Below are 22,501 nucleotides of genomic sequence, written 5' to 3'. Positions count from 1 at the left end.
GGAGTCCCTCCGTCTCAAGGTGAGAGGAAGCTAGGCTAAGCCTTAGCTGCGCTGAACTCTACATTTATCATGGCTGCTGCAACCTCAGTCAAAGCAGACCTCAGCATTCAGTTAAAACGTTTTGTAATTAAGTTTTTTTTTTAAAGTGCAGAAATTTATTTAAAAGTTAAAACTAGTGTCAAACTCCAGCGCCATAATAATTAGACAGACACGCATTGAAAGACATGAATTTTAAAAAACATAAATAGAATAAATAAACATAGAAGTACTTTACTGATTAAATAATTCAATGTTTTATACTGATTGAGTAGAACATAAAAATCTGAGTTCAGCAAATTGTCCTTGTAGTACGTAAAAACACTTTTAAATGATTTTTAAGGGAAAAAAAGCTTAAGAGCTAAGTCACTGTAATGATTGGCTTCATCTGTTGAAACATATCTGCTTTTAGATGACTGTTTTAATGTCAGAAAAGAATTTCAGCCATTGGCTAAAGAACAAGGACCCGTCATAAATAAAGAAGTGACCAAAGTACGACTGCAGCCTCCTTGCTACAGCAATGAGGATCATAAAGGGAGTCATGAGCGATACGCAGAAATGGTGAAAAAGGCTCAACCACCCAGGCGTAAGCTAGCACACTTTAAAATATGGGTTCCTGTAGAAGTTTGTAACAAAAACTAAAAGCCTCTTCTGTCCTCCAGTCCCCAACCAGCTGTATGTAAAGCCTCTGACAGAAAACCAGCAGTATGGATGGATGAGACACATGAGCTTTGAACCGTGGACCCAGTGCCAAAAGTTTCCTCGAAAATCCAGCGAGATGACAAGGTGAGTATCATAACACATAAATACATTTTTCCACCAGTCTGGGCCTCTGTCGGTATAATCCATCTGTTGTTTTCCCAGGTTCGTTGGTACAATGATCTTGACACACCGAGACTTCTGCCTGTTCTGAGCTCCCTCAGCTTCATGAAGCAGAAGCATGCACACGCTAAAAAAAACAACAAAAAGCCTGCAACTTTTTGACTCTTCAACCTTATTTTAATGAATCAAATTTAATTGCTTTGTTGTTCCTATGGGTTTTCTCTTTTTATATTTATGTGTTTGTATGTGTGCATGTAACCTTTGTTTAACTGGGTTTACCTCATTGAGATAATCAAAAGTACAAATCAAAAGTACAAAATGTGGCCTTAAATACATATATTTAACAAATAATTGCTCAAACGAATGAATATTGTACACTATTTTAATTGTGTACTATAAGACGTGCTACAACAGTACTCTGTTAAATCTCTAATAAATACAAAATGTACATGCTGGTGACAATATTCTAAAAAGTTGAGCTGTATAAAGAGCTCAAGAAATTCAGATAACATGAGCAATTACATTTTCTTTTGCGTTGGGATAAATAAAGTATTTATCAACTGAAAATTCAGAAAAATTATGAATGCTAGACGGAGGTGAAAGCATCTCCAAAGCTTCAGTCCTACTCAATGTGATCCGAGAAAGGAACGGCGGTGAATCGGCAGCATTGCTTCAAATAGGGAACAAAACTACTTATGGATTTTGTGGTCTGATCTGATATATTACAGCTTACACTGCTAAAAAATTTGTAGACCTTTCAATATGGAAACAGTATTCCCTGATGAGGTGGTCATAATGTTATGACTGATCAGTGTATTTTTTTGTATATATTCTTGATGTTTTAACACCGATTCTCTGTAGGCTTTAGTGGCACTAGTGACCCCTAGAGGAAAGTCGGGTTAATTACAAGAAAAATAAAAAATAAAATCGTGGTTTTGTGCAAAACTTTGGAAGCCCGTTTCTGCCACTCTGTTAAAAAAAAAAAAAAAAACCCAATCCAAAGAAAAAAGAACCCAAAAATACTGAGATAATTTATTTAATTTAATTTTTTTGCAAAGTGGTGGAAATGGGCTAAACCTGCATAAAATGGAAAAATGGGAGTTATATTAAATATTGTAACAAAGTGCTTTTTTTAATAAAAATTATATACACAATAAAGGAAATATTGTATTTCTCAGGGAAGCCAGAAGAGTTTGAATCATTGCAGCTACACTTGATTCCTCGTAATGTTTCTAACATAAATGATGCAGCTTAATCGAAGTTTCTATGATGAAGTAAACTTAAGGAAAGCACTTTTTTATTTTAATAAACAGATTTTTAATATTTCATAATTGAGTTTAGATATATTTTCACTTAGTGAATTTACTTACTTTTTCTAAAGTGTTTAATAACTTGGACAAAACTTTTTTAATTATAATGCAAACTTATTTTGTAGTTTTTAGTTGTAGAAATAAAAAAAATTGGAACTAGAAATTTTATGTACAGCAATCAATATGTTAAAAAAAACACTAACGGAGAAAAAAAGTACTTTTTTTACATTTTATTTTTTTTCTTCAAGGGGAAATGTTATTTTTCTCTTTGTCATAGTCTTCAACTCTTCTTTTCAACTGAGCAAAACACTCCCCCTTCAACTCCTCCAACTCAGGTAAAATACGAACAAAAAAAAAGAAGAAGAAAACAAACCAGAAGGATTCATCGGGCCTGAGCAAAAACACTGTTTCAGTAGTATGGGGAACACATTCCTCCCGGCTCCCGTTTCCCCTGAAAGCATCCCAAGAGTTAACAATCAACACAAGTCCATGGACAGCTAGTAGAAATAGAATAAATACAATGAACATCTTTATGAACTCATGTCCATTCTATAAACTCTCCGCTTTAGGCTCGTCATTGGTCACAGTTTGTGTGAGAGTTGGTGATCTCGGTTGCGTCTCCAACACACCCAGGCCTCCGTTGCACAGGAGAGACCAGTAGCACAAGACTGCTTGAGCTGGCTTTGGTACAAACGAGATCAACTGTTTGCTGCTGGAGACAACGAGGACGCTGCGTTGGCGGTGAAACGGTTGGCTAAAATAACTCTCAAAAAGCCCTTCTTCATTTTTGACTCATGTCAGCGGACCAGGCAGGGTAAGCAGACACGTTTTTAAAAAGTTACAGCTTCCGCTCAAACTTTAAACAATTGAGTAGCACTGGTGTTGCTCTCCCACCTCTTGCTCCTCAATAATGCAAGACAAATTTGGCAGTTTGGAAATATTTCTGGTCATAAAAAACATCGACGATGCTGATGTGGAAACTAAACATGCGCCACGTTTTGCCCTCATTAAGGCAACTCTGCACACAAAGTACAACCAGCAAGCTAAAAGTGTCTGTAAAGCAGCTGGACAATACAATAACTAACCAGCTAATATCATTTAGTTGTTTTTGTGGTTCTCCATAAAGAGCAAAAACAATCAAATGAATAGCATTCTGCTCAATAAGCATTGAAAACGACAGCTAAATTTTGCAGGCGTTTATTGCATATTTTTTTACTTACGTTTATGCATCAAATGTGTCAAAACAACAACAACAAAAAAAACATATAATGTTCTGGGTAACATTATTATAACTGTAATAATCAATATATTATTTAAGTAGCAGTAATATTTTTGTATTTCTACTCTCAGTTTTTATGAAAATGTTACATTGTGAAATCGTTGCTGAAGGTTATCATGCTCGTCTAAAACCATTTGTAGATGCATGTAGAAGGTCAATTGTTTCACATTGAGAGAAATAAAGAAAAATACAGAGAATAATAGCTCTGTAAAAAAACCCTCAGAATATTAAATTACAATATTAATTATTTTTTTCATGTCAAATGGGGGAAAAGATTGTCGAGGATAAAATGTGGATAATAATGCAGATTGCCACATAATTCTTCAGCAAAGGCAAATCAACTGAGGAGCCAAAGTACTAATTGTTTTGGTCTTACTTCATGATTCCATAAATATCTATATTTTGTGTAAATGAACAGATGAACCGCTAATTTTAATGACTGTTGCATATTTTACTACAACAGTCATCATGAGTTTTTAGTTCATGACTCCATATTTGTTTCTTCAACTCTGAGTAATTACATGTTTGTTTGTTTTTTCTTGAATCAGATCTGAAAAACAATTATGCCATTAATTACATCACTTATTTATTTATTTATTTTTTTATTATTATTTTTGGACAGATGCTTTACACGACCGAAATCTTCAATTGTTAATTGGTCATCTCTGTGATTTTCTTATTTAAAAAAAAGCCTGATTTGTTTATTTTTGATAAAAACAGTGAGTAGTGATTCCATATTATCATACAGTAAAGGTTTGTCATATTAATGCGGATAAAATTGTCAACCTGCCTGTCCTGCGCAAACTGTCCATTCAGAGCAACACCAGTGATGATTTATGTTTCTTTTACCGCTGAAATAAAAAAAAACGGGCCTGTTAGAGCCTGACTGGAGTGGATTAAATAAAACACACAATGACTCATGTGTAATTTTCTCTCCTATCTGGGCCAGTGGTTCTGACTCCGATCCCGTCTCGCGAGCAGCAGAACTCGGCAGTTGATCCGTTGGTACCAGTGACCTTTGAATTTTACAAGAAAGCGTGCTGTTCTTCATCGGAAATGGAATCATCATGTTAAGCATAAGAACTAACCAGAATCATCATAATAATAACAACACTAAGAATATACAAATGATGGGTACAGAATTTATACAAAATACCCTACGTCAAAACAAACGGAAAGTAAAAATAAAAAAAAAGAAAAGAAAAAGAAACCACAGTAAGACATGCTCAAAGCAGTTATGTTTGGCAAGAAAGCAGTTTTGTTGTATCATAAAAACCTCACAGTGAAAATAGTTATGCCCCTTCAGGATTACAAAGCACAGTATTCAGTCGAAATCAGCGGATATTTCTTTCCTTCGTCTACTTCTTCTTCATAGAAGAATCAAGCTGCATGACGCAACTGCGTTGAAATCCGTAGTTTCTGCCCCTCCCTACCTGGAGGTTCTGGAACAGCTCACTGATTTATGCTCCTTCATTTCCACCCAAAAAAAAAACCAAAGAAAAGGAAAAGAGACAAAAAGGAGCTCAAACCAGTGGAGAGTCCTCTAATCCCAATCTGAGCTCGATCTTTGTTTTGCTCAGATAAAAATATGTAACCCTTCTCGTAGCATATCTAGTCATCTTTAGTCACTTTTAATTTCATCTGTTAAAATGATTGAGGGTAATTTTATTATTTAGAGTTAAAAATCTGTTCTCTGCTGCCTAAATGACAGACAAAATAAATAAACTCTGTATTTTATGAAAATGAGCCTTCACTGCCAGAAGTCGGGCGAAAGAAAAACAAAAACAAAAAAACAAAAACAAAGGTGGTGATCATTGCTGACTTCAGCGAAAACATATCACAATATCTGCCTTGCTTTTAGTAAATACTTTAGTCTTTGGTCAATATATTCCTCCTCAGTTTATACATATAGTCATACACACACAAATATGCATGTACATACACACTTATAAACGTGTAATAAACTGGATATTTGTGCACGTATGTGTTCACACTTTTTTTTTATAAAGGACCTTTAGCACAAAACATCAAGACTGAAATAAATAATTAAAGCGGGAACAAAAGTACCTGTTCATAAATTGTGTCAAACAAACAAACAAAAAAATAAAAAATAAAATAAAAATTACCGAACAAAAGAACAACAAATAAAATAAAAAGTAGCCTTATGTACAGCGATAATTTTCTTTTCACACAGGCTAAAAGGCGTTGTTTTAAATAAACAGACTTTGCATCTTTCAAGAAGCCTGAGAGAGAGGCTAGACATGAGAAAAACACGTTGTCCTCCAACATGTACGCGGCCGAGATGGCTGTCAAAACAAGAGCTTTCTCCTCCCGTCGAGAACGCTTTCCCTTCTCCGGAGTCCCAAAAGTTCGCGTTTTCCTCTTTGCTTGGGATTCAAGTGATGGCGATTGTAGTTCTCAGCTGTTTCGCTCGCGCTGTGAGTGCTCGCTCAGTGGTGCCGTGTCCTTGCAGTGGGTACCGACCCAGCGTCCGCTGCTGCCACGGCTGCTAGCTGTTGGGCGGCCCGTCGTTTAGGAAGTAGGTCGTCATTTCCCCTTTACCTTTGACCTTAACGACTCCGCGGCACTCCAGCACGTATCCTTTGCTATCAAGCACCTGGTAGAGGTCCGTGGTCACCTGGGGAGTTCAGAAAATATCGATAGGATTTTAGAGAAATATTCTGAGGTACTATTGTAATAACAATAAAAATGTATGGTAAAAACCCCCCAATTTATTAGTTGTTTTGTAGATAACTGTATGGTTATGACTTCATATCACCAAACATACAAACATCCCCATTTAAAGGAGACTTTCTAGATTCCTCTTACTTTCTAGATTCCTCTTACTTACTGTAACATTCAATCTTATTTTCTAATTCACTGGTATTTATTGATGCTTTCATCAAACAAACAGTGGAGAAAATTGTAAAAATGTCATTTAGGATAATACTATCAATACTATCAATTGAAATTTATCGAGACAACAATAAATCAATTTCCTGTTAAGATAAAAAGTTTTCTGAAATAAATGATAAAAGATAGCAATGAAACATCAGGAATCATGTAAATACCATCCATCCCTGGATGCTGAGTTTGTGCTTTACTAAGTTTACCAACGATGCTGTACTACTACTTTGTAATATATCGTAGTACAGCTACATTAATACTGAGAAACAGTAGCACTATTTATTACAAAATAGCACAGGGAAAATCTTTCGTGTGCTAATGTAGTGTAAAAAACCTGTACAAAAACATCCCAAACTGAACTCAGGGCTACCAAAGAAGTCGAAAAGGAAAAAAAAAATCAAAACTAAAATTAATGTAGACCATTTTAATCTACATGTATTGTTTAAATTTGAATAAATGCCACTCGTCCTTCCAAGTTGAATTCCCATTGTTATGTGTTACCTGAATGCGGTCAGGTACACCTGTGCTGTCCATGCGACTGGCCACGTTTACTGTGTTTCCCCAAATATCATACTGGGGCTTCCGGGCGCCAATGACTCCTGCTACCACTGGCCCAATGTTCAGACCTGTGAATCAAACACAAACTTTGTAAAAACATGCGCTGTGAAGAACAGGCTCACAATTTTCCCCATGATTTTCTCTCTGTACCTATCTTCATCTGGAAGTTGTTGAAGGAATGCTCGTTGATATACTTCATCTGCTCTCTCAGTCTCATAGCATAGTCTGCTAGCGCAGTAATATGAGAACGACCCTCTTTGTCGTAAGTAGAGTCGTTAAGACCGGAGGCCGCCATGTAGGTGGAACCAATGGTTTTGATCTTCTCCAGCTGCCTGTACTTCTCTTCACTGATGATCTGAGCCGTTAACAAAAACAGATGTTCATTTTCTCCAAGCTGCACTTTAATACTGTGATCTGAATTTCGTAAAAAAACAAACAAACAATGTTTTACCTCATCGAAGTCGGCGATGATCTCGTTGAGCAGCCGGAGACACTCCACCCCCTCGTTGTTGGCCTCCAGCTCCACGTAGAACTCAGAGAAATTGCTGATGGATGCGAACATGACGGCTACGCACTCACAGGACTGGTAGTACAGCTCATCGTTGCGCCGCTCTCGAGCCAAGAAGTGAGCAGCCACGTCCTTCGGCAGGATGTTGTGAAGGAGGCGACGGTTATAGGCCTGCAGCTCCTCCATCTCTTCCTTCTCCTCGGTGGCCTGGCAGGAAATAAACAGCTTTGATAAGGACCAGGATGCCAAAACAGAGACATAATTATTCACCAGGAATCCAGAGTCTTAGTAGCTATTTTTATTGCGCTGTACTTTTTACTTTTACTTGAGTAATTTCATTATGCATTATGAGTCTTATTTGAGTAAAATCTTTGGATACTCTACCCATTTGAGTAACTTCACTGAATGAAGAACAAGCTTGTTTTATATAAAAATTCACCTGACAGATCTGCAGTTTTTGTTAATTTCTCTTTTTTTTTGTTGCTGTTGTTTTCTTCCTCTTTTTCCCACTTCTACCCAAAATATCTGTGACACTAGATTAATCGAAACAAGTCAGAAAATAACTGCCAAGATTAAAAGAAGAAAAGTATCCTAACCCAAACATTTTAATTATTTTTTGTTGTGACACCACTTGGTTATGCTGTTTTATCTTTGTCTTAATTGTATCCATTTTAATTAAATCTCCTTTTTTTGTTAGTTTATTTTATTAGGTTTTTTTGTCGTTGTTATTCATTCTCTTATCTAATTTATTTGTTTGTAATGTAATCTTTGCATGCACTATTTGGTGAATAATAAACAAAAAAGTTTCATTAATTGTAATGTAAAAGAAATTAAGAAAATGTTTCTTTTCTCTAATTTTGTAATTATATTATTCATAAGAATTATTGTCACTTTGGTATTTAAAATACAACAATTTCCTCATAACTTTATATACTGATGATGGTAATTTTTAAATATTAAAAAATGTGTGTTTTGTTTTAACAAATACTTTTTTACTTTTACTTCAGTAAAAGTATGTTTAATTAGTACTACTCTTACTCGAGTATAATGTTTTGGTATTGCACACACAGGAATCACAGAGGGACAGATAAGCATAAACGTGACCCGACAGCGCCCTCTGGTGGCCGTACCTGTAGTTTCCAGAGGAAGTCGAGGCGAGCCGTGGATTCAACCTGCTGTGCGTGCAGGTACAGCGCCAGGACGAAGACGGTGAGGATCACAGGGGTCATGACCCGCAGGGACACTTTGGTCACAGAGTATGGGCTGCAAAGAGACCGAAACTCAGACTGAATGAAAGAAACTTGGAGGAATGATTACATTTTTAACAAAAGCAATTGAAACAACATACCACTCAACTGTAGTTTCATTGAAACTGGACCTGAAATTACAAACAAAAAATTATTTTTGTGAATAGAAATAAAGACAATTACTATTTTCTCATATCAGTATTTACTTCTGACACATAAACTGTAATTAATATATATTGTCTTTATGTGAAAATTTTAAATATTTAAATGCTAATGAAAAAAATAGGAGATAAACGGTTGATTTGAAAAAGAAATATCACAGAGTAAGACACTAATTTCATTTACTTTCCACTTTCTTCACATAATTTAAGGTAATTTAATGACTAGAAAAAAAACAAGCTAATGTTTTATATTTATTAATTCTGGTAGAGATATAAAAAATTATAAAAGTTATCTCATAAATGTAAACAAAGAACTTACCAACTGGTTTCATTTAAAGCACTAAAAGAGAAAAAAAAAGAAGCTCAGTGAAAACACAAAAGTATTTAAAAAAACAGTCAAAGAGAACTAATTGTAATTTCAATATATGAATATTTAATACCAGTTTTAACAATGCTGAAAGATTCAACTACAGTGATCCAGCATTTAAAACTGAAGGCAGCACTTTTTCACTTTTTTAATGTAGCAAAAAAGATATAAGAAGATTCATTCAGCTATTAATGCTTAGTTTATTGCTTAATAGGTAGGCTTACATGACAAAAAGTTAGGAAATGATGTGTATTGTAACAACAAAAAAAAATCCAGATCTTAAAAGTGCGGTATGAAACTTTCATGTAAACTATTTATTTGTTTATTTGTTGGAACTGTTACTATGTCGTGACAGCATGATATGAGACAAATACTGGAGCTCCACTGTCTTCTGCCGATGCTAACTGAAAACAACCAATCAGAGCCAGGAGGTGGGTCTTAGCGCTGTCAATCACAATGCTGCATAGCGCTGTTAGCATATCCTGTTGTGAATGCTAAGGCTAGTTAGCATGGCCACTGATGATGGCAGATAAACAGTTTTCCTGAAAAGATAAATTGATCCTCCACCATTATAACGTTCATCAGCGAGTACATGTGTTGATTGACAGCGCTAAGACTCTCCTCCTGGCTCTGATTGGTTGTTTTTGGTGCATTTTTTCAGACGGCAATAGCAGAACTGGAAGGAGGTGGAGGAGATTGATCTTTTCACAGATTATTTGTCATGACATCAAGACAGTTTTAGCAAATATGTATAAAACACCTTGTTTATAAAAGTTACATAAATTGTTTTTTAAGTATCAAACTCTACAGAGATTACTGTATTTTCCGCACTATAAGGCGCACCTAAAAACCTTCAATTTCCTCAAAAGCCGACAGTGCGCCTTATAATCCGGTGTGCCTTATATATGGAGCAATATTGAGCCACAACAGGTCTAGCATCTACGGTAAGCAGCCGCCGACTTCATTTTCGCCCGTAGAAGAAGAAGCGCGCGGTGCATGCTGGGATAGCTGTCAGAATGCTGGTTTGTAATCTATTAATAAAGTTTGACTGACCTATCTACCTACCAACCGTCTAGAATCAGGTCGTCTGCAGGTCATTTAGCGCCACGTTCTCCACGAACATGCTGTGCGCGAACAGAGAAAGGTGACCATCGTCCGGCCACGCCCCAGCCCAGTCGCCGACCGGAGTCGGACTGTTTTGTTGACATTCCGTTTAGCGGAGCTCCATCTAGTGGTAGCATAATGTAACTCCAGCCTCTACTGTAGCGTCTGTTCTATGGGCCTTATAATCCTGTGCGCATTATAGTGCGGAAAATACGATAGTTGAATGCCATCAAAGAATGAGCGAACAACAAACATTTGGTGATTTGATGCCAAGTTTTGGACAGTTTTAGTTATACAACCAAAATGTTAAATCACAGGACATAACTGCTTCTTTTACCACAACACGCTGCTGCACTCACATGGCATTGGAGGTGACAAAGAGGTCTGCGTTGTCAAATAGTGCTACTTGTGGCCACTCCACGAGCAGCAGGAAGGTGAGCTGGATGAGCAGCATGAGGGCCAGCTTCCCTATGCTGCTGATTTGCAGGAACACTGAGCAGGCCAGCAGCGTCAGCAGCACACTGTAGCTAAAATACTGGAACATACAGGAGACAGCCGCGACCCGCATCAGCAACCACGAGCCACAGAAAAATCTGTTTGCTTCTCTTGGAAGCCGCTCCAGAGGAAAGTGGTGTAAGATGGTGGACTGACCTCGGGAAAGGGGCAGGAGGGGCCTTGGCTGGGGCAGATCTCCAAACCTCCTTCGATGGACACATTCAAGCTGCGGATCAGACACGGCGTCACCAGGCCTGCAGACGTGTTCAGCTTCTCGGCGACGCATTCTGTCAAGCTCTGGGTGTCGCAGGCGAACTGGAGACGATCATCCAGAAACGCATTCAGAGTCACGTCCTTAAAAAAAATATACATCTTTTTTTTTGTCAACTCTTACCATATTAACAAAGGCAGAGATGAAGACGAGGATGATGGAGAAAACTCCAACCAGGGTGCTGTTGGTGCGAGATTGGACAATCTTCTTCGAAACGGTTTGCATTGCAGCTGGGAAGAGCTGCAAACACAAATGATTTCCACATTATATATGTTGCCCCAGTACAGTCCCTTATAAAAATATTCATACACCGTAAATTTATTTCATTTTATTGCTTTACAACCACAAATGTCAGTGTATGTTATTAGTATTTTATATCGTAAATATGTATATTGTATCGTGAACAGAATATCATGTATCGTATCGTGCAATTAGTGTATCGCTACAGCCCTACTACATATCTGTTGCTGTTACACCAGAATTTATAAAGGCTGTTTCTCTTCTATTACAGGAAGATGAATAAAAATGAACACCAGACTTCAAAACCCCTTTTCATTAACTTCACAATCTTGCTCTTCTTTTATTTTAGTCTACAGTAAAAAAAAAAAAAAGACTAATAAGAAACAATGATATTTGTGGTTGCAACCAGACAAAATGTGCCAAAATTCAAGGAGCAAGAATCGTTTTGCATGAAAAAAAAAAAGAGCAACACTTTAGTGATTGTGCCCAGATGAGCTGCTCCGCTACCTTGATGCATGAGTATATGGCACAGATGAAGAGAATGTTGGCGAGGATGATGAAGATACTGATGTAGATTCCCAGCATCACTGGAGTGCTGCAGGGAAGAGAAACACATAAACAGTTTCAGAGGGACATTTAGGATCTGGTCCAACAAATGTTGGTATTTCTGCGCTCGGAGGATTGAGGTACATCTCCTGTTAAATTCCCTAAATAGAGCATTCATTCCTGTTTCTTGTTGTCATATGTTGCAGTCAAAATAAATCACCAAAGCAGCTCAGAAGGAGAATTTTATGTACAACTTCTATAGAAATACATGAAGTCAAACAGCAAAATAAGAAAAAGTGTGTTTTAGATCCTTTTTCCAAACACAACGATGATTTGGTTTTTCAGAGTAGTCAATCTGGGAACTGTTACATGTAGAATTAGGAGAACTTTAAAGATATTTACCATCTTAATTAGATTAAACTGGTCAATCTCTTAGTGGCTACATCCTAAAATATGTGCCAAGCATTACAGAGGGGATTTGTGGGATCTTCACTCCTAATTAGATTTTCCCATGTTTGGAGTCATAAAGGTTTATTGCAGTTTGAAAAACTGTGACAAGGAAGAGGCACATAGCCATGTGTTTCCTACAATAATAAGAGCCACCAGATTGTGTTACAGTTGGATTTTCACAACAAATATTCCCTTAAGTACCGCATTTTACAGGCTCCATCATCTTGACATTAGGATTTACACAGCAGGATTTACACCTCTTCTGTTTGGGTTACGTCATTAAAAAAACAATCCTCTTCACTGCATTTCACTTCGCAAAAGACACAAAGACACTAAAAACTTCTGCAAAGCTTTTACTCCTCCTAAAGGCCAAAGGCGTTTCAACTGCAAAGTTTGGGCTGATACTATTTTGAACCGTATAGCCGCCATCTTTCCTCGTTAAAAATTATACAATAAAATGACAAGTTTTAGTTTTCATCCTTGTCTGTTTGTGCAGCCGACCGCGCAGCACCCACTTTTACTGGGAAATCAACTAAATAAAAGCAATTTTAAGCCACCACATGTGTGTTTTTTGACAAGCTTTACAGGAGGTTGTTTTTAGCGTCCATCATGGCGCAGAGGGCTGAGTTTCAAAGAGAGTGACGTCACGTACAAAGGGTCAATAAATGCAGCTGAGATAATACTTTTGGAAAAAATATATGTATTTTTAGAAGTGCTTTCTGTTATGTTAGCAAGTCATTCACTGGTCTATTAAAAGAGCATGCCTACAGAACACAATGGTATTTTATAGGTGAAGCCAACTGTATAAAATTAATTAGCATTTTTCACTGCTAAATTTAATATCACTATGAACATTCTTTACAAGTAAATTAATCCTTTTGCGACTCATTCTGACATTGTCAAAGTATCATAAGTGGTACTTCTTCACATTTTCAGCTTTGTGCAGAAGAACATTGGCCAGACTCAGCAAAAAAATAAAAAAAAATTCCATAAAGTTAGTACAAATAACTTCTCTGCAGTCCAGAACAGTTTTTCTAAATGAGCTCAGAGAAAGAAAAACTAAAGCTTCAACATTTGCAGCTAATCTCAGTTTAGCTTGGAAACCGTTAAAGATGTTTCTGTAAAATTTGAATCAATCAAAGCAGAAAGTTCTGTTAAAAATGGTAAATATTGAAATGTCTAAACGTGAAACAGACAGACGCTGTAAGACGTGAGGTACTCACTGTGGAAAGACGACAATCTGTATGAAAGAAATGAAGCAGAATACTAGCAGAGTACAGGCAACATATCCCCCAAAGCGGTCGTCAACTTTCTTGGAATACTGCAACAAAAAAAACACAAAAGGAAATAAATGCTTTTGGGTTTTGGGGGTATGAAAATATTTACTAATGTAGACACAATGAGGGCACTGGTATCACTGTCAATGCTTTAAAGTTCTCCTCAGATTGTTGCTGCACACTGCTAGTCAGCTGGCTATAAGATAAATTGGAATATCATGCCTCTGAAACCAATCAAGCCCTACTTATCTTTCTTGTTACGGTAAATAGTTGGGTTACTATCTTGACACAGTGAAATTGTAATATTTGTATTAAACGTTATAATTCCGTAAAGCAGCATGGTTACTCTGAAGTGCAAAAAAACTAAGCATTTTTGTTATTTTGGACCTTTTTTTCCAGGCTGGAGGTCTGGAAGGTGAGGAGGAACTTCTTGACGTGATCTTTTCTGAGCTGGTCAATACTCCGAGCATCGATGGCTCGCCCCAGAAATTCATCCACCTCATCTTCTGGGTTCATGGCCTCCTGAACGCCTCGGCTTTCATAAAAGAAAAAAAAACAAAACATGATTAGTGGTACTTAGTAGCAATAAACAAGCTATGACAAAAAATGGCTAAAAATGGCCACATTAAATAGTGAATAAAAAAATATAACCTAGGAAATTCGTGTTATGCAAGACTATTTCTTACATACGCTGACAAAGTAAAGAGAGGAATGCTGGAAAAACTGGATGTCCTTTAATAAGCTCTAGCTTTGCTTGGACTCAGCTGACCAGCACCAAACTCAAAGGATAAAACTCGACATAATCATGATTAGGGATTAACCGATTTATCAGCGCTGATTTTCTCAATTTTGGGATATCGGTAATTGGCCGACACTTGTATCTTATTCCCTGATCTGATCTACCTCAGCAAAGATTAAAAAAAACACCACTCCTCTTCTGTTCTCCCATGAGAGACATTTGACTCCATGTCATGTCTGCACGTTTGCAGTTAACAATAGTAACTCCACTTTTGCCAACGAAGTGACTTTGTTGCTATATTTAGCAACATTTCAGATGAAAACAATTGGTGTCGATCAAAATCAGAGTCAACAGGAAAGGCTTTTTAAAGATCAGTAATTGATGGATCAGCCAGAAAACGATCGGCGCACCGCTAATCGTAATCTGATGCAACCCATTTTCCCTCAGGCTTACATGTGAACTCTACATGTTTGTTATGGTGACTTTGTCTGTTCAAATGTGTTTTACTGTTTCTAAAAAAAAATAAAAATAAAAATAAATAAAATAAGGGAAAACAAAAACACAGGGAGGCAACAGAGCAAAACAAAAAAATGTAACAAAGTAGTGTTTGGACTCACTTGTCTTTACTGGAGGACTCATCAATCCCCTAAAAAAAACAACAAAAAGGAGAGAAAAAGATGGATTTTGAATAGAAGCTGCAGCCTGTCGCTTCTCGCCAGTGTATGGATTCTCAGCCTCACCATTTGTCTGAAGACTTTGGAGTCTTTGGTCCGGGGGAAGGTTCTGTCGGGCACCCAGCGCGGCATCAGCCCCTCGTTAGAGTTGGCCCTCGTCCGCTGCATCTTCGCCATCATCGCCTTCTCGTCCTTCTGCTCAGAGAAAACAACATGAAGGCTTGACCAACTGTTCTCGTGCAACACAACACACAGCGAACGACAAAACAAGTGACTAAGGGCACTTTGTGTATCTGGCTTCTCTCTGGCCGACCGGACAATTCAGACACGCAGTCGGAGAGCTTTATTTGTCAGTGGGAAAGAAATCACACACTTGTGGTTTTTCGTGTTCAAAGCAAATAGTTAAAAAATAACATGTAAAAGATTAATCTATTTCAAGCACTAAAATAGATTAATAGTCTCTGACCAGATTCATCTAGAAAGCTCGCATCTTTTCTGAATGGGAAAAATAAAGGTCTTATTGTTCTAATCAAATGTTTCTGTGTTTGTGCTCTGACCCGTTTCTGGCTGCAGCCCAGAACCAGGAAGGTCTCGATGCTGTTTTCCTTCAGATACGCGTTCCTCTCCCCTCCGTAGCCCGGCTCCACTTCATAATCTCCGTTCAGGTACTGCAGTGTGGCCTTGGTGATGTGGATCCGCCTGGTGGAGTCAAAGGACAATTTTTAACATTTTATTTTATTTCATTTAGCTTTACTACTTTTTTCTTGATGTGTTTTTTATCCCTTTCTTTTTTAATATTTGAGTTTTCTGTTATGTTTTACTATTTTTTCTTCCCTTTTCAACTTTAATTTGTTTTATTGTAATATCCTGTTTTATTTACTTTTATTTAATTTACTTATATTAATCAGTCTTACATTATTTCATTTTTTTTTTCATTTCACAGGGTATAATTTATTTAAATTTTTCAGTTATATTTAATTTTATTTTGCTTAGTTCTCCTTTCTTTTTGCTCTCTTTCTTACTTTATTTTGTTTTTACTGCCTAGTCAGACTCAATTTCACTTTATTTTATTTTTTCATTTAAAAGGGTATGATTTATTCTCATTTTTTACTTTATTTACTTTTATTTTCTGCAATTCCCTTTTCTTTTTGATGTTTTTATTTTGCTTTAGATCGTTTTGTTTGTTTTTTAGTCTAATTAAACTGAACTTGACTTTATTCTACTTTATATTTACATAGGAACAACCCAGTCAAAAGTCCTGCAGCAATAAATCAGCGACTAAAATATTGTTTAAGAGCACATAAAATAATTTTTTATTAATTAAAATATGTATTTAGATTAGGGTCGTTTGTCAGATTAAAAGTACGTTTTTTGTATTTAAAATAATTTTTATTGGTGTGATACTGCTTTAAGCAGAAAATCATAATTAACATAAGTAAAGATTTAGCATACCTGTATGTGATAATAACCCTTATAATAACCTGTTCCACTAATTATTCTAAATTTTTAAACTGGTATGTAAAAATGACACAACCTCCACAAACTCTATGAAGTTTGATTATGATTGAAACCACAAAAATATCTTTGCTTACAAGCGAGACAGTATGTGACTAAAACAAATATTACTAACCTGACCAAATATGATTAATATTATAATTTAATATAGACCAAAAATCTTTGGAGTAGCACTGGATAATAATATGGAACATAAGGATGAAACTAAACACTATAACCATGATACGAAATAATTTTCGTATTCTGTTTTTCTTACAAAAAAACATTTACACAATAAAGTCCCTGAAAACATATAAAAATATAATTTACTGTGATTTTCCCCTCACCCTGCTTTGCCCCCCGCCTCCATGTGATTGGCCAGCGTGACGTCATTCGACCACACGTCAAACTGCCACTTCCTGAGTCCCAGCACGCCGCAGTGGACACGCCCACTGTGGATGCCGACGCGCATGTTGACGTTGACCCCCGTCACTTCACGCACCAACCTGTAAGCACGGGCACATCAGCGAGCGAAGCACAATACGGCAAAACTCACCGCAGCCCAGAATGTTTTTATTTCATTTCCTGCTTACGAGATGGCTTCGATCATGTCGACGCCCATCTCCACGCAGCAGTGGGCGTGGTCGGCGCGCGGCTCCGGCAGCCCCGACACGCAGTAGTAACAATCGCCTAAAATTTTGATGCGGAGACAATGGTTCTCCTGAGAAACAAGAGACAGGAAAAAAGACAGGACGTCATGAGAGACTTGTCTTCCAGAGAGCATAAAAAAGTTAAGAGATTAATCCGTTTCAAATCTGTTTCTTCTTAAAACAACGATTTAAGTCATGACAGATGGCGAACCAGACGCTTCCTGATATTTATCTCTTTGTTTTTATTGAATTTGTTTCGAGTGGAACTAACGCAAAGTCCTCCAGTGTTGCCGCCCAGACTTATTTCCACTTAACATGATCAACAAATTAGCGTTTCCATGGTGACGGAGACATGACTACAGTTCGGTCCGCCAACATAGGACGATCAGCGGACAAGAAATTTATGACGTCAGAAGAGAAACGTTTCTGTGACATGAAATCAAATCTCGGACCCGTATGATGACGACTTATTCATGGCGCTGTGTGTGTTTCTGTTTGATGCAAAAAAATAAATATAAAATACATGAACAAGAATAAAGAGGAGGACAGGAAGGGAAAAAATATTATGAAAGGTAAGAAATAAACAGAAAGAATATCATTCTGTAAAAATATTTTAACCCCCCCCCCACCACCCCTTTTTTTAAAGAAGTTAAAAAAACAAAAATATTGACAATTATTTAAAAAATACAATGGTATGACAAATTTGTTATTTTATTTACGATTAAAATCACAATTATTAATTTGCCTTTCAAATTAGGGTTCAAGAAATATTGGAATTCAACTAACATGTTTTATTTTAGTTGAATTTTTTAACATTTATTATATCATTGTATTGCTATTGTATTGTTATTTAATAGCTGTCAACTCAATACATTCTATTCTATGTTTCTTGTGCACTTTGTAGTTGCCCAGTCAGTCTATAATCCAAGGATCTATAGAGAGAAAAATTAGGGTGATGGCAAATTTCTCGTTTCTGTACTAAACAAAAAGACTGAGCCCCTTTAACAAACAAAGCAGCTAGCGGCTGAACGTCCTTACCGACGCCAGCTTGTCGAATCGGGCAAAGAGCTCATTGAGCGTCATGACCAGCTCCTGGGCTGTGCACTGGGACGCCAGGCTGGTGAAACCCTCAATATCTGCAAACAGAATACTGAAGCAGAGGAAAGACAAAGAGAAGCAGAGTTAAAAAAGCATTTTTATGAAGCGACACAACAACTTTTAGCTTGCAGTTGTAGTTTGTTATCTGCAGGGCCGCTGGCTTTGGCATGAGGTCTGACCTTAAAGTGGGCTCAAGGACTTCTGCGTGGCTGTAGTGTGTGTGTGAGCGTGGACTGTGTGTGCTCAGGGCTGTAATTGAATGTGTGCCGAAGCTCTCCATCTTTGGGGATTATCTTATCTTGGCTGCGGGTGATTAAGTATTCCCTCTCTAGTGTTAATTAGCCTCCACTCTGCCAAACCACTCTACCCTCCGAGCGCGCCGCACATGTGTGTGTGTGAGTCTGTGCGCGTCGACGAGCGACAGCCTCGGTGAAAATTTGGAGAATTTATTTATTTATTTATTTATTTATTTATTTATATTTTTTGAAACAAGCAAACAAATCTTACAGCGATTTTTATTTTTCACCGCGCCAGTCAGAAACAGCTCCTGCCAAGCTAGTGTAAATGAATACTTCTCAGGAAAAAATAAACCCGGCTTGCCTACCTGACATTGTCGTGTTTCTGGATGTAGATCTTATGAAACATCATGTCTTCCTTCTTGGCATTGATGTCAGCCTTCATCTCCATGGCAACGTGCCTTGGCAACACTGAAAGCAACAGACGTTCCTGGAAAACACACACACACACGCACACACACACAAAAATATAGAAAATGCAGATTGTGTCATTCACAACATCACTGTCTGAACACAGAATGTTAAGGCACGCTTCTGACTGTCTTCAGATTAAAAAGTGACTTTAATCTATCACTAAGATCCGTTAGAAGTTAAAGAATTTAATTTGTCTCTTTGTAGGTAAAATTTACTGCAACTTACAGAAAGGATCACACAATGTTAATGTATATAAATGTATTCAGATTTAGGATAAAATGTAAGAAGTTGTTATTTAGCGTTGGCTTACACGTTCAGGAGTTAACTGTAACATGAAATTTTAGAACAAAAAGATATGCTTTGTTGCTCCATTTTTATTTTTCATGAACAAAATAAAACAACAAACTTTGCAAAGTTTTTTATAGACTGGCAGCTTTGTTCATATTTGAACTTAGAAGAACTTTATTTTTGTAGCTTGTAGTTTTTTTTCCAGAGATTTGTATTTGGTTCAGAGTTTGAATTTTACTTAAAACATATAGTTCTACTTTTTTGTGAATGTCTCTCATAAAAACTAAATTAGATTAAAAATGGGTTCTTCTAAGAAAAATTTACATTTTCAAAAATGGATATTTTGAACAGCTCCTAAAAGTGAATGGCTTCTGAAAGATTTGGTTCTCTTCAAAGAGTCATAAGTCCCGTTGTTAGTTCAATGCTGGCGATTGGTTTATTAAAAAGTAAATAAAAAAAAACAGCCTTTGTTCAAGGAAACCTATTATGCAAAACACATTTTTCAAGTTTTTGTGCTTCCTTTCAGGTCTCAAATGCATCTAAAAGCATTCCAAGTGCTTGCAGAATCACCCAGAAGCTTTTTGGCAGTACATTAATGTTTTTTGGTTTCTGAAAAATGACCCATTTCAAAAACCTCCTGATTGTTAAGTCACAATCGTCAGGCACTACGCCGTTACCTAGCAACCCAAGTGGAGTCCCAGCAGGTTTGGTCAACTGGTTTCACCGCTGTATGATCTGTACAATGGCTGCTGGAAACGACATGTTTTGTTGTTGATTTACCATCCAGAACCAATTTGCTCCTTCCTTGTTGGTTGTGCAGGAGGCTCAACGTCTGCTTTTCAAAGATTTATGGTTGTATAATCTATTTGCAGCCATTTTGTGAGTGTAAACATTGAGGTAGAGGCGTGACCAGCAGCAAATTATTTGGATTTAAAGAAACAAGAAAATCTCATTATCTAATAATGATTTTGAGCAAAAACATGTAATGAACATGTTCTGTTTCGCCCATAGCTCTGTCCAAAATTGTTCAAGGAAGCATAATAGGTCACCTTTAACACCTTCAGACAGCTGATTGGGTTTGGAGACAATTCGTCTGAAACTTTGAGGGCTGTTTTTCCTCATTTTCATGCATTTGACATAATTAAAAAGCTTAGACTGCACACTTTAGGAATCTGTAAATATCTCAAAATAAAAGGGAGACTTGTTCCTCGTTGTCACATTTGCTATTTTGATCTGAATTTGAAATCTTACTCAGTTCGAACTGAAAATGTGCTGAGAAAGACTGCGTCTCCATGGAGTCGTACCTGCTGCTGATTCTCCCTCTGCAGGTGGAGCCTGGCCTGGATGTAGCCTCTGGTCTCCTGAAACGCTTGTCTCTGGGAAACCTCAGCCGGGTAGTGGGTGCAGATGCCGATGATGTTGGTGCACAGGAAGATAAGGACATTGGCACTCACCTGGAGAGAGCAGAACATTTATTTACGAGTTATTTATTGTTTCCAGGAACATATAGTTTATAGCCTTTTAAAGAAGCTTTAAATTAGCAGTGGAGATAGGATTTTACTGATTCTTATTTTATACTAGAACATGATCTCATGAGGTTTGATACGCTCTGCTTTTGAGATTTTATTATTAACAGGTTTCACGTTATTCAATAGATGATACATTTCCTGTATTTGTTTCGTCTTTCTCCCTAAAACTGTCCAACTGTTTTTGGATTATTAGCTCTGCAGAACCAAACCATGCAAAGAGAGATGCTTTAAAGCTGTCTTCAGTCTGCGCAGGAAGTCAGCAGTCACATCCTGTAAGATCCGATTATGATTTGATCAAATGTAATCAGACACATCTGTCAGCCTGTGCAGCCTGCAATAACTGTTAAAATGGGCTAACTAATTATGGTGCCCTTTAGTTTGTCTGATCATCATGACATTTATCCTTCTTATTAACCAAATATATCACTTGAAAAAGTATTTACATTTCCCCATTTGCTGTGCCTATTAAACATTAAATTACATCAAAGTTGATTGCAGTTCAGGACTAAAATTGCAAAAATACACAACAGTAAAACTGGTGGGAGGTTGAGAAGATTAAAATACTTAAAAGAGGTGTCAAATATGTTTGTTTTTTTTTCAGTGAGATGCCAAATACAGTCATAAGTGCCAGTTCTCACACTCCTTGTATCAGCTTGAAAGCTAAATTTCACACTTCTTTGTTGCCAAAAACAATGTTTGTGCTCACGTAAGGATGTTTTTTTATTGAAAGGTATGCACATTTACTGCAGATTGTTTTTGTCTGATCGGCTTTCATCAAGAATAAATAAATAAAAAAAACAGACAGCATTTGATTAATTTGCTTCCCCATTTCATAATTCAGTTCTTTATTTAGCCAGGAAGGTTTCACTGAAATACAATCCCTGGAAGTCTGCATGCAAATGGTGTCTGAACCAGGTTATCCGGATTTCTGTGCACACATGCAAATGAGTAATGCAGAAGATTAATAGAGTACAAATTCAGCCGTACAAAAATCTAAGTTTGCTTTCTCAATTGCTTTAACATCTAAACCGGAACACTTTAGAGAATTATATGGACATTCAGATCAGACTCATAAAATACAGATTACAGATTAACTTCCAACTTTCACTGTGTTTAGATTAGATCACTTGTGTCAAACTTGAGGCCCGTGGGCCAAATCCAGACCACCATATTTTTTTATATGCCCCTCTATTCTTGACTAAACACTAATTTTGTTTAAATATTGTTTTCAATCAAATCACTGCAGTTTTTATCTGTTTGTTGCCAAACTGTATAAATCAGTCCCTCCAGTTTCTTGATAATTATCGTGGAAATTCAACAAATCCTCACACTTTTTTGCACTATTACATAATTGGGAGTCAACAATTGTCAAAGACGTTCTTAATTGTACTGAACAGCAGCCTCAGCATTAACTGATGTCAGTTTGTAGTCCATGATCTACACAGTAAGTAATAAAAAGTTGCATTAACATTATAAATAAACACAAATATTTAAGTGTTTTGGCACCAAAAACACTTTAATTTTTATTGCCGAAATTCACAAGAAATATCACGAAATCCTGCAGGGACTGAGAAGATGTTCAACAATGTTATTTAATTTCAAGATTTCATTGATAATTTGTGAACAGAATTTTTTAGTAACACATTCTGGCAGAACCGGCCCTTTAAGAGCATTCATGATCTTGATTTGGCCCAAAACAAAGATGAGTTTGACAACATTGGACCAGATGTTCTCCTCAAAC

General features: G+C 36.9%; 1 protein-coding gene across 1 annotated transcript; it reads right to left on the bottom strand.

The window, feature by feature from the left end:
• Nucleotides 1-5,594: 5,594 nt before the first annotated feature.
• Nucleotides 5,595-20,718, bottom strand: LOC103147814 (adenylate cyclase type 6-like). The gene is made up of 21 exons (XM_007566339.2): nucleotides 20,536-20,718; nucleotides 18,838-18,959; nucleotides 18,174-18,285; nucleotides 17,079-17,206; nucleotides 16,833-16,991; nucleotides 15,549-15,690; nucleotides 15,058-15,186; nucleotides 14,935-14,963; nucleotides 13,966-14,113; nucleotides 13,525-13,622; nucleotides 11,813-11,900; nucleotides 11,189-11,305; nucleotides 10,951-11,109; nucleotides 10,659-10,834; nucleotides 9,148-9,168; nucleotides 8,769-8,798; nucleotides 8,551-8,683; nucleotides 7,364-7,627; nucleotides 7,063-7,267; nucleotides 6,856-6,980; nucleotides 5,595-6,085 (listed from the first exon to the last, which is right to left on the bottom strand). The coding sequence occupies exons 1-21, from the start codon at nucleotides 20,701-20,703 to the stop codon at nucleotides 5,957-5,959; spliced, it is 2,682 nt and encodes an 893-aa protein (XP_007566401.1). The 5' UTR covers nucleotides 20,704-20,718; the 3' UTR covers nucleotides 5,595-5,956.
• Between the last annotated feature and the right edge of the window lie 1,783 nt (nucleotides 20,719-22,501).

This window comes from Poecilia formosa, unplaced genomic scaffold (genome assembly GCF_000485575.1).
Source record: "Poecilia formosa unplaced genomic scaffold, Poecilia_formosa-5.1.2 Scaffold190, whole genome shotgun sequence".
NCBI classification, from domain to species: Eukaryota; Metazoa; Chordata; class Actinopteri; order Cyprinodontiformes; family Poeciliidae; genus Poecilia; species Poecilia formosa.
The sequence above is the reverse complement of the archived record's forward strand: the minus strand, read 5'-3'. Positions and strand labels throughout refer to the sequence as shown.